Below are 17,443 nucleotides of genomic sequence, written 5' to 3'. Positions count from 1 at the left end.
ATCTAAAATCAGTTCTCTTCTATTGATCTGTGTCTTTATCTCTATGTGATGTCAACCCACTGTCTTGATTACAGTAGCTTTGTAATAAATGTTGAAGTCAGTGGTATAAGTCTCTTCTTCTTTGTCAAAGTTGTTGGACTATTCCGAGTCCTTCATGTTTCCATATGAATTTTAGATTCTTTTTTAAGAATGTAAAGGGTTCTGAGACCAAAGTGTTTGAGAATTGCTGCCTTTCTATATGACCATTGGTAAATACTCTAACTCCTATGTGCCTCATTTTTCTCATTTTGAAACGAGGGGAAGTGAGTAACTACCTCCATAAGGTTGTAAAGATTAAATGAGTTAATTCATGGAAACTGCTTAAAATAGTTCTTAGTCCATTGTAGATGCTCCATAAATATTAACAATTATTATGACTATTATCAGACAAGATGTATGAGTCAGAAGCTCAGATGACAGTAGGACCTGATCTGTCTCATTCTCCACTTCGTGGCTTAATTCCTGGTTCTTGGTTCACTTCTCAGTTGTCTCTCCCCTTTTTGTTTCACGTTGGTTGCTAGCAGTTCCAGAGACAAATTGAGTAGAAAAGGGAGACTGTCTCCTCAATATCTCAATCAGAAGTCTTGTTCTTGAGTTTTATTGGCCTTAATTGACCTGATTTAGGTTATGTGTCACCCCTGAACTAATCACATAGATGAGGTGGGTCTCTGAGTGGTTTGAGCCATCTTTGGTTCATCTCTAAAACTGGAGATGGGTCAGTCCTCATACGATACACCTGAGGAAATTGGGGGGTAGGTGTCATGGAGGAAGGATGCTAGATGCTAGGACTGCAACTCATAAGTGTCCACCACATCTATATAGTCTTGCCAGACATGTTTTTTACCACACATACATATTCATATATACATACATATATATGCAAGCACATGCATACCACATACACACACATTCTTGCGTATATGTGTGTGTGTGTGTGTGTGTGTGTGTGTGTATATATATATATATATATATATATATATATATATATATATATAGCGTGATAAGAATTGATAACAGATTCCTAAAGGGAAAATAATGACTTTTTTCATTTGATTTCAGTTAATAATGGGACTTGGTACCCAGGGAGCCGAGAAGAAGAGTGCAGCATCTATTGCCTGTTTTTTGGCTGCTAATGGTGCTGACCTTAGCATTCGAAATAAGAAGGGTCAGTCGCCACTTGATCTCTGTCCTGATCCAAGTCTCTGCAAGGCACTGGCAAAGTGTCATAAAGAAAAAGTCAGGTTTGTATTATTATCATAAAACCTAATATTCTGTACATAAAGTATCATGTGGTTCCACAGTTATAGGGAAATTAATATAATGAGGTATATACATTTCTTTTTTATTCTATTCTATTTTATTTTTTATTGAAGTATAGTTGATTTACAATGTGTTAATTTCTGGTGTACAGCAAAGGGATTCAGTTATACATATATATACATATTTTCCATTATGGTTTATTACAGGGTATTGAATATAATTCCCTGTGCTATACAGTAGGACCTTATTGTTTATTTTATATATAGTAGTTTGTATCTGCTAATCCCAAACTCCTAATTTATCTGCCCCACCCCCCACCTCTTTCCCCTCTGGTAACCATAAGTTTGTTTTCTATGTCTGAGTCTGTTTCTGTTTTGTAAATAAGTTCATTTGTATCATATTTTAGATTCCACATATAAGTGATATCCTATATTTGTCTTTGTCTGACTCTCTTCACTTAGTATGATAATCACTAGGTCCATCCATATTGCTGCAAATGGCATTGTTTCATTCTTCTTTATGGCTGAGTAGTATTCAATTTTATATAGAGGTATATACATTTCTTTAAGTATATTCTTAAGGGGCATTTTATTAGAGCAAGGCAGAATGCATCTAAAAATATATAGATAGAGGCACTGTAATTACTGCAGCAATAACTTAAACACTGGGGTGTAAGGGGAAACCACTTTGAATGTGTACGTGTGAGCCCACGTATTCATGAGTTTCTGAAGATCCTAGTGGAAACAGAGTGTCCCTTTTCTATCTGTACCTGTAGTTGGCTGTGCACATGTATTTTTATGTCTTGTATATATATATTTATAGACGTGTTCTGTCTTTCTGTAATAGAATTTTATGCTCCTTAAGGATACACTTAAAAGAAATGTCCAAACAGCAGCTGCAGTGACATATTTTCCAAAGTGCCCTGTCAGTTGTGGACTCTGATAATGCTTCATTCTGTCTGTAGTTAGCATAACTAACATGGGCTCTAGTTAGGGTTTTTGTTTTATTCCTATATCCTGTGTCTTCCTCAAATGGTCTTATATAGATAAAACAGTTTCTGAGGGAAACTTTATGTTAATTTTTAAAAACGAGTGTATTTGATTTCTTTGTTAGAAGAAGATTCACTCTTTTCCATTGGGTGAGGATTTGTTGAATTGAAATTTGAATTGTACTAGAAGTATGTAAAAATGCAGAGAAGTAGAAAAATATAGTATACAATGTTTCATATATAGATGTTAAAGCTTAAGTTTTAACATAACTAAAGTTTTTTACCCATACTAAAGATGCTCTAGACGTTTTAAAAAACATTTAAATTAATGAATTTGTAATATGAATATTCTCAGAGGCTTGATTAGAAATATTTTCTTTTATTAGTGGTCAGGTGGGTTCTCGAAGTCCTTCTATGATTAGTAATGATTCTGAAACCTTAGAAGAGTGTATGGTGTGCTCAGATATGAAGAGAGATACTCTTTTTGGCCCATGTGGACATATTGCTACCTGTTCTTTGTGTTCTCCACGAGTCAAGAAATGCCTCATCTGTAAAGAACAAGTTCAATCCAGGACAAAGGTAATATGTTTTTAATATAACATTTTATTATTGTTTGAAGTTCTTTAAGACTACAGTTAATGATAAATAAGATTATATGATGCCACGTGTCTTTTAATTTTGTTCTTCCTAAGACTGATCTAAATATGGGAATGTATAATTTATACATTTATCAAGACACCAATTGAAATATGTAAACTATAGTACTAGTTAAAAATAAAAGTACTGTTTTACTTTCAAAGCGCCTTATAACCCAAAGGTGTATTTAATTCCACTTTGTGTTGTAGTTACTTGTATATTGCACCTTTTTTGAGTACATGGATTGTTTTGTATTCCTCTTTGTAAAAGACTAGTTGATTTTTTCGGTAGAATATCACACATTCTGGATTTATTTGATTTTTATCATGGTGTTCTTTAATTTGTTTCTATATCCTTTGTGTTTTTGTAAACTGGAAGTTAGATCTAACTGCTTGATTAGGGTCAGCTTAGACATACTGGGCAAGAAAACTTCATAGACAATGTTATTCATTTCGTACTGTATCCCACCATTAGGCAAATAAAGTCTGATCATCCTGCAGTTTTTGGTGGTCAAATTCTGTATCTCCTCTGAACTTTTTATCTCATCTGACTCCTTTTGCTTTTTGAGAAGCAGTATTCTTTTCTGGGTTTCTGGTTTCATTTTTTTTTCCCATGTAACTGAGTGCTTTTCCATCTTACTCATTTTGGTTTACTGAAATAATTGAAAAAAGCAAAGCTCAAAGAAGTACACTGACAGTTGGGTCTTCAACGCAGTTTTCTTGATTCTTAAGTCACTGTTCTTTCCTCTGTGTTATGATACACAGACAGAATTAAAACCAATGTCCGCAAGGGAGGGTTGACAGAACAGGAAGGTAGAGAGGAAGGATTATGTTGTCACTCCTTTTTAGACCAGTTCTGAATTCCAAGAATTAGTAAGGAGTCTGTTTGTATTTTAAGTTATGGAATTTTCAGACCTGTACAAAAGTAGAAAAACTTACATACCCACCAAAGAGATTTGCCAGGTTCGTTGCAGAGCCTTTGAATGTAAAGAAATAGCGACCCCAAGTGGTTAAAGGATTGTGAACATCTTCACTGAAGATAAAACAAATTGTAAAACTAGTATTTGGAGAGAGGGAGAATAAACAAGCTTGGTCTCTTTAGCAATTAAAGAAATACAAATTAAAAATTATGAACTATTATTAGCCATTCTTGTCCAATTAGCAAAAATAAACTTTAAATAATGCTAGCTAGGAAAGAGAAGTGAGTACTCTCTTAACACTGCAGTTGGCTGAATAAATGGGTTTACATTTTTTTGAGAGACCATTCTGACAATATATATACAAACAGTTACAATAAATATGCTTTGATATAGTAATTCCACTCCTGGGAATGTAATCTGAGGAAAAAAATCCAGAAGGGGTAAAAGTTATGCTTAGAAAAGTTTTTTTTTAATAATAGCTGAATGGGTAAGTAAATGATTATTAGATTGGTTTGCTAGATAATTTTAAACTCTTTATCAGCAATTCAGATATGTAGACAGTTGCATCGGGAATCATTTTAAAAACCAACACATCTTTTATATAGAGAGGAGAAGAGAATCATCATGTATTAAGCGCTGATTTTATATTAGGCATTGAACTAGACACTGTACACATAATATCTAATTTACTTTTTTTAATTGTCACATTTTAATGTTTGACCAGTATTTAGCACATACAGTTCTTAAAATATTTATATGAAGATGCTCCTTACGTACAAATAAATGGCTAGATCAGTCAGAGTTTCACCTCCGTGTCGTCATTGCTCTTGAGGCTTTTGTCTGTCTGTCTAGTTGCTAAAGTTTGGGATTTTCACTTCTTTCACCCATACTGTGCCTACTTTTCTTTTTAGCTTATTAGCCAGCCAGATAGCTGACTCACATACCTTTGAAATTTAGCCATGGTCCTCAGCCCTTCCTTTATTTTATTTTGTTTTTAATTAATTTTCATTGGAGTATGGTTGCTTTACAATGTTGTGTTAGCCTCTGGTGCACAACAAAATGAATCAGCCATACACATAGAGAGATCCCCTCCCTTTTGGACTTCCTTCCCTTTAGGTCACCACGGTGCATTAGGTAGAGTTCCATGTGCTGTACAGTGTGTTCCCATCAGTTGTGTATTTTATACATAGTATCAATAATGTATATGTGTCAATCCCAGTCTCCCAATTCCGTCCACCCCACCCCTTTCCCCCTTGGTATCCGTGCATTTGTTCTCTACATCTGTGTCTCTGTTTCTGCTTTGCAAATAAGATCATCTGTACCATTTTTCTAGATTCCACGTATATGCATTATTATACGATATTTGCTTTTCTCTTTCTGACTGACTTCACTCTGTATGACAGTCTCTAGGTCCATCCACGTCTCTGCAAATGACCCAATTTCATTCTGTTTTATGGCTGAGTAATATTCCATGGTATATATGTACCACATCTTCTTTTATCCATTCCTCTGTTGATGGACATTTAGGTTGCTTCCAGGTCCTGGCTGTTGTAAACAGGGCTGCTGTGAACATTGGGGTGCATGTGTTTTTTTGAATTATGGTTTTCTCTGGGTATATGCCCAGTAGTGGGATTGTTGGGTCATATGGTAGTTCTATTTTTAGTTTTTTAAGGAACCTCCATACTGTTCTCCATAGTGGCTGTATCAATTTACATTCCCACCAGCAGTGTATGACGGTTCCCTTTTCTCCACACCATTCTGACAGGTGTGAGGTGATACCTCATCATAGTTTTGATTTGCATTTGTCTTAATAGTTAGTGATGTTGAGCATCTTTTCATGTGTTTGTTGGCTGTCTGCATGTCTTCTTTGGAGAAATGTCTATTTAGGTCTTCCACCCATTTTTTGATTGGGTTGTTTTTTTTGTTATTGAGCCATATGTGCTGCTCGTATATTTTGGAGATTAATCCTTTGTCAGTTGCTTCATTTGCAAATATTTTCTCTCATTCTGAGGGTTGTCTTTTCGCCTTGTTTATGGTTTCCTTTGCTGTGCAAAGGTTTTAAGTTTCATTAGGTCCCATTTGTTTATTTCAGCCATTTTTTTAGAGAGAGGAAAAACTTTGTTGGGAGCTATGAAAAGTTAGTGTACCTACCTCCAGGCTGTGGGTTCCTTAGTCACCCATTTCCGGGGTCTTCCTGTCTCTGCTCCCCACTGTGGTTCTGGTAGTGTACTGCTTAGTGTTTGCAGTTTGTGGGCTGGATTTGTGTACTGAAGGTAAACATTGCCTTTGTTATAGTCTGACCTTGAGTAGGTCTTAAAACCTGTATGTATAATCCTAGAGTTGGAAAGAACACCCTGGTCTTGCATCCTATAAGCTGTAGGCGACTGAAATGTGTTTCTTTCAACTGTTTTAAATCAAGTCAGAAACTTAGCAGATATCTTAGATCTCTTCTTCACCATTCTATACATTTTATTAGTTACCAAGTCTTCTTAAATATTTCTCAGAACTCTTTCTTCTACTCTATATTGTTATGTCTTACTTAAAATATGCCCTCCTATCTCATAGTTAGAATTGTTCTAGGATATACTTGAATAAGGGCCACCTGAGTCCTCTCCTTGTCTTCTAATTGACACTTTAACACCTTGTGAAGAAGGATTGTTCTTTATTGTTCAGATTTTTTAAAAGCTGCAGCTCTACAGTGTTAGGTAATTTGTTAGTATTGGAGCTGGAATTGGAATGCAGGAACATAAAGATCCTGACTAACCATGTCTTACTGCTTCCCACTAGATTACTACGACTATGTAAATTCTATGTACATAGCAAGGTCTAAGTTGGGAAGGTCCAATATTTTCGTTGTTTAGGTGAAGTGGTGGTCATCATTTTTGGACAGTAATGTTAAATGACACAGATAGGGGTGAATGTGTGTCAGAAAGGAGGAGAATCAGTGAAAGATGGATGTGGGGCCAAGGGCAGTAGGCAGATGGGAGTCAGAGAACCAGAGCAAAGTGAAGAAATAGTTACACACGCAGAACTCAGATTAAATGGAGAAGAGGAGGAAAAATTGAGGGAAATTATGAGTAGGTTGTGGAGGACTTGTGGAGATCAGGCGAAAAGAATAGTCCAGAGCTCTGGGCTTCAGCCAGTGTGGGGGAATTCCAAGTCCTGGGAAAGGATGAGTTAGGTGGAATTCCTCGGATGTGGGTAAACAGAAAAATCCCCCTTAAGCTTTAGCTGTCTGGCTAATGTGGCTAGAATTTTATGAATATTAGAAATCTATCTTATCTCAGTCATTTGTTCTTTTGATTTTTCTCCCCAAAGTAGTTTTTTTTTTTAAGGTTTTGTGTGTTTTTTTTGATGTGGACCATTTTTAAAGTCTTTGTTGAATTTGTTACAATATTGCTTCTATTTTTTGTTTCGTTTTTTTTTTTGTTTTTTGGCCCCCAAGGCATGTGGGATCTTAGCTCTCTGACCAGGGATCAAACCCACACCCTCTGCATTGGAAGGCAGAGTCTTAACCACTGGACTGCTAGGGAAGTCCTCAAAGTAATTTAAAAAAAAAAAAAGAAAGAAAGAAAGAAAATTGAAGTCTAGTCTGTTTTCCCTGACCTCAGAAGAAATGGAGTTTTTCTGTATCATTCTTTAGGACAGGTAGGGAGACTAAAGTGGAGCTAGACCAGTTTAGCTGGGGTCTTCAAAGATGTGAAAATGAGTAACCAAGAAAGTAGAGGACAGATAAGTGTGTGTTAAATTCTTCTTTGCAGGAGTGTTTCCTTATAGAGGAGAAATACATTTGGATACAGAAGGAACTGTTAGAGTCACTAGATGTATTTGTAGATGTTTACGCTTTTGCTGTAACCTCTTTTTTGCAGATTGAAGAATGTGTGGTATGTTCTGACAAGAAAGCAGCTGTTCTTTTTCAGCCTTGCGGACACATGTGTGCTTGTGAGAGTAAGTAGCCCGTACAGAACTTCCTCAGAATTATTATAAAAGTAGAAAGTGAAACAAATTATGTCTTTGAATTACTTTTTTAATAACTCATGAACAGAGGAGTTGGTGGGCCTCTAGAACCCTCCATCTGTTCTCTGTACAAGAGTGTCACTTCTTTCCCTCCTTAGTCCTAAGTGTTAGGGAAGACTCGATGTACTGCATTCTCCCAGCTCACCTTTTTCTTTTCTTTTTTTTTTTTTTGGAGTATAGTTGATTTACAGTGTTGTATTACTTTCTGCTGTACAGCAAAGTGGGTCAGTTACACACGTATCCACTCTTTTTAGATTATTTTCCCATATAGGTTATTATGGAGTATTGGGTAGAGTTCCCTGTGCTATACAGTAGGTCCTTATTAGTTATCTGTTTTATATATAGTAGCGTGTAGATGTCAATCCCAGTCTCCCATTTATCCCTCTCCCCCTTACTTCCTTCCTGGTAGCCATAAGATTGTTTTCTACATTTGTAACTCGATTTCTATTTTGTAAATAAGTTCAGCAGTATAAGACAATACTTGTCCCTCTCTGTCTGACTTACTTCACTTAGCATGATGATCTCTAGGTCCATTCATGTTGCTGCAAATGGCATTCTTTCCTTCTTTTTTATGGCTGAGTAATATTCCATGGTATATATGTACCACATCTTCTTTATCCATTCCTCTGCCAGTGGACATTTAGGTTGCTTCCGTGTCCTGGCTATTGTAAATAGTGCTGCAGTGAACATTGGGGTGCATGTATCTTTTCAAATTATGGTTTTCCCCAGGTATATGCCCAGGCATGGGATTGTGGATCATATGGTAGCTCTATTTTTAGTTTTTTAAGGAACCTCCATACTGTCCTCCATAGGAGCTGTACCAATTTATATTCCCACCAACAGTGTAGGAGGGTCCAGCTTAGCTTTTTATTTCATTTGTTGTATGAGCACAAAATGACCACTTCTCACACGCAGGAGAAATTTATTTCCGAAAATGAGTGTTGATACGTTTAGTCTAGCCTTTTTTCACATATGAAATTTACACATCTTCACCTTTATGTTGCCTCTCCTGTATACTTTCCCCCCTGCTGAACCACCCACAGCAACCATTTGGGGCAATACTTTCTGGCCTTCTTAACCTTCCTTAACCTCTATGTCAAGAGAGCTTATAGAAATCTTTGTGAGGATGACATTAAAGTTTAAGAGGAGTTTTAAACTTTGCTTTTATATATCTCCCTTATTCTTTTCAAGTTAATATACTTAGTATTAATATCCTCCTTTTTGCTTTTTACTTGTCAGTGAAGAATTTTAAATAAGTTTAACAATTTATACTTCACTTAAATGGACCCAAAGTAAAGCATGGTGTTTCAGTCAGTTAGGTGTTGGTTTTTCATATAACATTTGACTAAAGTAACAAACTGTGTAATAGATTAATCTCATTGGCACAGATTTGCTTTAAGCATTGGTGTTTTGTTTGTTTATTTGTTTTTTTCATTTTGATAGGCAGCTCGTCAATTAAGAAAGGATCAAGGTTTTCTACTGTAACATTCTACTCCACGTAATTGTTTCTGTTTACCAAAGACTGGTATATGGCTATTATCAGCTGTCAGAGGGCATGAAGAAAGAGAATTCTGTCTTAAGTAAAAAAGAGCTCAGGTTATGTAAATTTTCATAGCCCAGGAGTTAGCAGACATTTTCTGTAAAGGGTCAAATAAAACATATTTTTGGCTTTGTGGGCTACATGATTTCTGTACTAACACCTCAACTCTTTCCAATTGCTTACCTCTTCCATTGTAGTGCAAAAACAACCACAGACAGTATGTAAACAAATGGGTGGGACTGTTTTCCATTAAAACTTTATTTATAAAAACAAGTGACTGGTTGGGTTTGCTGACCCTGTCAGAGACCAAAGTGACTTGAAAGCTGGTTATAATTAGTAGTTGGTAATATAGATTCTAGAGCCTTAAAGTAATATTTTCCCCCAGGAGTTTCCCAACGTTTTTACATTATTTTTGCTTTAGAATGTAACAAAAGCAACAGCTAACTTTTATTGAGCTCTTAATTTGTACCAGGCATTTAAATCTCTTTCTGAGTGTTTCCTCTTTTATCTTTACAAGAAACCTAAGAAGTAGAGATTTCTCCATTTTACAGACCATTGGTAAACATTTATTTGCTAGGGAAGATGAAATTGAGGTGGAAAATGTCCCTTTCTCAAGGAGTATACAGTACAGGAGGTGGTCCAGTCCCCACATCACAGTAATCAAAGGAAGGGGAAATTACATCCCTTTTGGAGGGATGGAAGAAAGATTTTATATAAACAATATAACAACCTAACTTAAGAGCTACAAGAATTTAAAATAATTGTGGTTACATATTATATACTCAGGCAATTAAATTAATTCTTTAAATTCAAGAAAAAAAACCTGCCCTCAGATTGAAGACAGACCCCAAACCAGGTATCTACTAACATTAGCTCCTACCTAGTGCATCTTGCCTAGGCCAGCATCAGACCCATCTCTGTTTAGGCCTCGAAACAGGATCGGCCTTGACGGAGAATTGTTATTCTCTGTCCACCAGCATAAGTACTGTTGGGAGTATGTGACCCCCTTGTCCACATTGGTGGTTTTGTGCTTTGTTAAGGTTTACTGTCTTATCATAAGACATCCTGCCACAGTTTTTGCTATTTTTCCTGTTTTTGAAATGACAAAGACACTTGGTATATAGGCTAAGATATGGAGTATACTTTTCATAATAAATGCTAATGGGAAAGAATGTTGAAACACTGTGTTATTTTATAATTAATAACTTTAGGTGTAGTATTAATAATCCATAACATAGAATTGTGCCTGGGTATTTCTTCTTGGAATGGGGAAGCATTCTACCAATATATAGGTATTAGAAAGATAGTCCATTATGATAAATTTTTGACATTTTCCTGACTGCTACATTAAAAAAATAGTCACTAAGCAATTTCCTTGTTAGATTACATCAGTCTGATAGAAGGGAGAGAATTGTTCAACATATTTTAGGAATTTAAGAGATAAGCGATTTACAAAAGGAAGTATTTTTTTAAAAAGTATCATGTGAGCAGCCTTATAATTCTTGTTGTAGTAGTTAAATTTATGAAAGGTGTCTCCCTCCTTTATCCTCAAGCCTTAAGATCTTGAAATATTTACGTTACATATTTTTAAAACACTTAGAACCTCCTCCTCCTCACAGTTTATTCCAATGTATTAGAAAATGTCATTAGTTTCATGATGATGGGCTCTGTATTCTAGAGGCTACCAATCAAAAATATACATTCTTAGGTTGATAACATTTTAAGAAGGTAGAATTGTGTATTGATATAACTTAGTGTTTATCTCAGTGTTAAATTTAAGTTATGAAAAATGAGCAGAGGAAGGCAACCCTGTTCATGTTCTCTTTTGTGAGAAGTGTCCTATTGCTGTTTCCAGACTGTGCTAATCTGATGAAAAAGTGTGTGCAGTGTCGGGCAGTAGTTGAACGAAGAGTGCCCTTCATCATGTGTTGTGGAGGGAAAAGTTCAGAAGATGCCACTGATGATATCTGTAAGTGGATTTTCTTACTTCGCTTTTTTATTGGGACTTTCATAGACATGTCTTCTCATAATACACTGTCTCCTTGTAAAACAGAAGGTATGTGACTTGAATCTACAAGGAACGGGTAGGGTTTTGCTCGTTACATTATTAGAAACCTGAAATTGTATTTTTCTAACTTGTAATATGATTATGGACCTTTAAACATTAGACTTTTAAGAAACCTCCATGTGTGTTATAAGGAGCATTGTAGTATTCTTGCTTAAAGAAAATTTGCTGGCTATTTTGAAGATGAAATTTATTGTGTCTTAGGGTGGGAGGACATCATATTATAAATTATTTTCTCAATTTACACAAGTATTAACCTCATTATTTTATGAAATAGGTTTACCTCGTGTGTTTAAGTATTTTATGGAATAGTAATTCTTTGTGACAGAGTAACTGTAGATAAACTGAAGTGTAACCCAGTGAACAAGGGGAAAGATGAAAAGTAAATTATTTACCTTCAATCTTTTCAGTACAGTTGACCCTCGAACATTGCAGGTTTGAACTGCCAGGGTCCATTTAAACTTGGATTTTTTTTTTGGCCATATTGCACAGCTTGCGGGATCTCAGTTCCCCAACTAGGGATTGAACCTGGGCCGTGTCAGTGAAAGCCTGGAATCCTAACCACTGGGCCACCAGGGAACTCCCAAAACTTGGATATTTTTTAGTAGTAAATACTATAGGACTACACGGTCCGTGTGTGGTTGGTTGAATCTGGGAATGTAGAGAAACCATGGATGTGGGGGGCAGACTATGTTATTTGTTCATTAACCCCTGCATTGTTCAAGGGTCACCTGTAGTACAGCTGTATAAAAATATTTTTCATCTCTGCACTAGACATAAGCTGGATGGTCTCTTTGATTTCTTTGTTCTGTGTACAGATGAGGAAGAACATTAACATAGCTACTTATGCCCAGAGCTTTTTTTCTTTATCACCGATAGGGCAGGATAAAAATCCTGGGGACAGATTAACTAGAGTAAAAGACCAAGAATCTAGAGAGTAGGAAAAGGGAAATAAAAAATTTCCTTCCATTTAGTAGAGCATGACCTTTCTTTCATGGAGTTCCTCATCTCAGATCAATAACAAAACAAGGAGAACCTTGGAAAACCCAGAACTCTGTGTGTGGACTATTGTCTAGCTGAGTTAAATATAATTAGAAATTAATGTGTAAACCTATTTGTTTTCCAAAGATTATAAATGAAGGAGTATAACATGAATGTCACTGCTGTTTCTGTTGTCCACGTGGGAAAATAAATTTTTTAAGAGGATTCTAATAATAATCTTGTGTTTTTAATAAATAAAACTAATGATTTTAGAAATAAAGAATCATTCTTGCTTCAGAACAGTCAGTAACATTAAGATTCTTTATCTGTACTATATAGCAAGTGGGAATATTCCGGTGTTACAAAAGGATAAGGATAACACCAACGTCAATGCAGACGTGCAGAAGCTGCAGCAGCAGTTACAGGACATTAAAGAGCAGGTAACAGTGATTTCTTCATGGTGAACAGTGACTCGAAGAACGGCATTTCATCTTTTTCTATAAAATTACTAGTGTTTTCTGTAGTAAGCGTGGCTCATATTAGTGTATCACTTGTAGTGTTTGAATATTTGCAATCAGCAAAGTCTGATGAGAAGATTTCATCAAGTACTTTACAAAATAGGAAACGCACCAGTGACCAACATGAAAAAATGCTACACCACACTGAGGTATCTTTTCCTACCTATCAGATTGAGGGGAAAAAAATGTTAGAAACTGTCAATATCAAATGTTTAGGCAAAATACTTAGCAGCCGTAACTCATACAGTGCTGGTGGGAATATAAATTAGTAAAAACACCTTGGGAAAGTTTGTCACTGTCTCATAAAACTAAATAGGATATTGTTTGGGGATGTAAACTTGGAAGAAAAAAATCACACAGATGGTGATTAAAATCAAGGGTAGTGGTTTTTTTTGGCTGAGATGGCTGGGAGGGGGCACAAGGGAAATTTCTAGAGTATTGATAGTTCCATTTCATGATCTAAGTTGATTACTTGCATTTGATCGGTTTGTGAACATTTATTAAACTATACATTTATGATTTGTGCACATTTCTGTATAGATGTGATACTTCATTAAAAAGGAGAAAAGGATGCGCGCGCACATACACACACACACACACACACACACATACACACACACCCCTATAAAGAAAAGCAAGGGAAAGGTAAATAAATGCAAAATTCAGAATAGTGGTTATCAGTGAGGAGTGGAGGAGGATATATATTCATGTGTTAAGGTGGGTGGTGGTTATATTGTTCTTTATATCTTATACATACCAACAGAAGTACTCTTTCATATCTGCTTAATATTTAATAAAAGCAACAGTAAAATGAAGTTACCTAAAATTTTTAGGTATCTGGTAATAAAAAAGTCTTTTTTTCCCCCTTAGCTTACCATTTGACCCACCAGTTAAATCTGATTTGATTCAAAGGATTGAATCAAATGAAAAGATTGAGTAGCAAAGGGTATTCTTTCTCTAGTTTGGCAGTCACATCAGTGTTGCCATGTTGTTAAGAGTCTCACTCTTGTCTTTTCTATCTGAAGTGTTTTCTTTCTTAAATAATCTTCATGGCCATATTTCATCACTAAAGTATTTAAACAGTTAAAACTTATTTTCTGTGGAATGTTGGAATTTCTTTCAGGGACCCCTTCAAGGTTACCAAGAGAAAGCATCTGAATAAGTCTCTTTTTAAATTTTAAATCTCCAATCTTTCTGTTACCCCAATGTCTCTTTAAAAGACAAAGATTAATTTTATGTACTATTAAGCATATATTAATCCAAAGTAACTTAACCCAGACTGCACAGATGTGTTTACTTTTGGAAGTTATTAATTAACTACATAGACCTCTGGAAAGTTTAATGAAAAAGAAACTAATTTAATTTTAAAAAGCTGCTTTGCCTTTTTAAAATAAAAAGTTACGATTTTTCTACAAATTTGCTTCTCAAAATTTCAAGGATAAATGTGAAAATTTACTTTGGAAGAATGGAGCTAGCAAGTTAGATTATGGTTCTTTTTTTCTGTTGTTTTCTTCACAATGATTTCTGGTATTGTCAGAGTTGGTTACCACATTTTCATATAGGCTTTAGGCCTGGTTTATTAATCTAGACATTTTAATTTAATTATTTCATTTCTATGTTATTTGGGAAAGGTCTAATTCAGCATTATGATATATTAAGGTAAAATATGTTTTTATAAATATAAAATGCAAAATGTGCTTTGTAAGTAAATATGTGATTTTCTAGAAAACTTCACAGAAGTGTCCTCCTTAATTCTTCTAAGTTGATTAAGTTACATTTAACAATATATAACTAAGGTGGTCTACGTTGAAAGTACTACAGTGCAGTATCATTTTTAAAAGCAAGAGCTCTGGGGCCACACGGACCTGAGTTCACATTATAGCTTGCCCTGGGAAGTCTTTAACCCCACTAAGCCTCAGTTTCCTCTTTTTTGAAGTGGGAGTGATGTAGGCCTTGAGACTGGATCATATCCAGCATGGTGCTTGGTATGTGTGTGTTCTCAGCAACATCCCTTCACTGCTCCCCCCCACCCATACATTGTGTTATTTTCATGTGAGAACAGCATAGTACCTAGAGTTGGAGAATCTGAGTCAGACTGAATGGGGCTATTTTCATCCTTTTCCTATTAGATTTTGGCATTTGAATTTTTAATTTTATATACTGTTTTATGTAATATTTATTTTAGATAGTACCTTTTATACTGACCTGACAGTACAACCAATATTTCTGTTTTATAAGGATGATATTTTAACTGTTTAAAAATTTTAAAGCAACAAAAGATTATTTGACTAAAACAATAAAAGAAAATTAATGATGTTACAGAGTTGTTACATTACACTTTTAAAATAGAAAATGTCTCAGCATTTATTACTTTATTTGTTATCTCACATTCCAGACAATGTGCCCTGTGTGTTTGGATCGTCTGAAGAATATGATTTTCCTTTGTGGCCATGGAACGTGCCAGCTCTGTGGAGACCGAATGAGTGAATGTCCTATTTGTCGAAAGGCTATTGAACGAAGGATTCTTTTGTATTAACTTAAAAACTCAGTGTGTTTTGTTAGCTAAAGTATTTGGTCATGAGATCTTAGTGAGCTAGTTGGAAGTTCTAATGAATTAATTTTTAATATCATAGTTTCTTTACTAGAGTGTTATTAGACTGTAAATGTACCAGAACAACAACAACAAAAACTCTACGAAACAGTGTTTGAAGCTGTGTTTTTTGGTTTTTTCCTTTCAATCTGAAACATCAAATCCATGTAATTCATAGGTGATTTACCTTTGACTTCTAAGGGGGAAAATCCTTTAAGGATCTCCTGTTATTTTTGTTTTTATTGCATTTTCTCTTATAGTTTATAAGTTTGTTAGACCTCAAAAGATATACTTCCTTATGATCAGCTATCTTTCAGTTTATCATGATTTTACACAGTGAGCTGATACAGGTACTCAGAAAAGTCATGCATCAAATGAAAGGGGGAAGTCAAACCATTATGTCATGTATGTTAAACGATAAAATTATAGTACAAGTTCTGCATGGTTAAGGGAATACTGAAGAGAGGATTCTCTTTTTAAGATAACATAAAGTTATCAAGTGATTGTTTCTAAATTCTTAGAGTACATGGAAATATAGAATGAGAGAATATTAAGTTTGCATTTAACTTATTTTCTGGATTCAAAGGAAAATTGTTTAACTTGAATCAACTTGCCAGTTTCAAAATGACTGATAGACATGAAAAGGAAAAATAAGCAATCATAGTGGGGAACTGAAGGGGGTGGGGGGAGTCATCCAATAAAAGAGCACCTATTAACTGACTGTTAACGGTTGCCTTTCTTATATTAATTTGTACACTGTTTTGTTCAGCCAGCTTTTAAAAAACTGTCTGTGGGAAGTGTGCCTCAGTTTCCCCAGTGGTTACTTATCCAGGCTTGATCTGACCAGTGAAATGATATTGCCCTGTTTGGGTCTCTGAGGTTCAGTTTAGCTTCTCTAACGTGCTGAGTAGCAGTGATCCGAGAAGGGTAATGCACTGTCCAAAGGCAGCGGTCCTTTCTCCTCCGTGTCTGTTAATTCTACCTTCATCATAGGCCTCGCTTCCATTCTCTCTCAGACAGTAGAGCTTACTATAAAGAACAGGGTCTCTCTTCATACCTAACGATGGGGATGTTATTTCAACTGCCAGCAATATCCAAGACCTAGTAAATAACCAGTTGGTAGATACTTACTTTAGAAAGAATGACTAGGACATTTACAGAAATATGTCTGATTACCTGTGGTTTTGTTTTGTTTACTCTAGACCATCTAATTATTTTTTCTCCTTGGAATGAGTAATCTTTCAGCGTCTAAAATGAATATACACATAAATAAGTGTTTTGGGGTTCATTACTGCTAGATTATAAATAAATATATATTTATAATTATATAAATAATCAGCTGTTTACAATAGTATCTACTATATACTGTGTATAAGTTAACTCCTAAGGATACTTATCTTTTTTGTCAGTTTTTTCCCCTTTGAACCTGGTTCTTATTTCAATTTTTCTGCTGCAACAGCTAAATTTGAAAGTACAAAGTCTCTAGCCCTCACAGCATTGTATTTCTGGCTAATTAATGGCTGCCGCCTCTGCAAGTCCTGGTGAGAACAATGGTGTGCTTTGCTGCCTGGCTTTATAGTCTCGGTAATTCCGTATCTGTGTTTAAGCTGAGTGGCTTATTTAGAACAGTAAAATTTTTATAAATTTTAAATTTGAAAATTTATGTCGTCTCTACTCAGTTATCTAATAATGAGCCACTGAGGCTGTTGATTAAGCCATATTTTGAAGTTATGAAAAGATAGAATATCTGTCTGATGATGTTCACATAAAGAGACAAACAGACTGTTTTCTTTCAGATCTGAAAACAATGTAAGTCAGGGTTTTCTTTCTCTTCCATGCCAGAGGCTGCCCATCTCTTTTCCAGTAGATCAACTTGTAAGGAGGGAACAT

The 17,443-nt window shown here is 35.3% G+C and overlaps 1 protein-coding gene across 1 annotated transcript in view; it reads left to right on the top strand.

The window, feature by feature from the left end:
• MIB1 (MIB E3 ubiquitin protein ligase 1) overlaps positions 1-15,499 on the top strand; it is a 113,233-nt gene extending 97,734 nt beyond the window's left edge. Inside the window, exons 16-21 of the mRNA XM_065889712.1 lie at positions 1,099-1,280; positions 2,674-2,866; positions 7,712-7,790; positions 11,255-11,368; positions 12,785-12,885; positions 15,359-15,499. Of these exons, the coding sequence (XP_065745784.1) occupies positions 1,099-1,280; positions 2,674-2,866; positions 7,712-7,790; positions 11,255-11,368; positions 12,785-12,885; positions 15,359-15,499 (810 nt within the window). The remainder of the gene's footprint in view (positions 1-1,098; positions 1,281-2,673; positions 2,867-7,711; positions 7,791-11,254; positions 11,369-12,784; positions 12,886-15,358) is intronic.
• Positions 15,500-17,443: the final 1,944 nt, after the last annotated feature.

The sequence above is a fragment of the Phocoena phocoena genome, chromosome 13 (assembly GCF_963924675.1).
Source record: "Phocoena phocoena chromosome 13, mPhoPho1.1, whole genome shotgun sequence".
Taxonomy (NCBI): domain Eukaryota; kingdom Metazoa; phylum Chordata; class Mammalia; order Artiodactyla; family Phocoenidae; genus Phocoena; species Phocoena phocoena.
The sequence above is the reverse complement of the archived record's forward strand: the minus strand, read 5'-3'. Positions and strand labels throughout refer to the sequence as shown.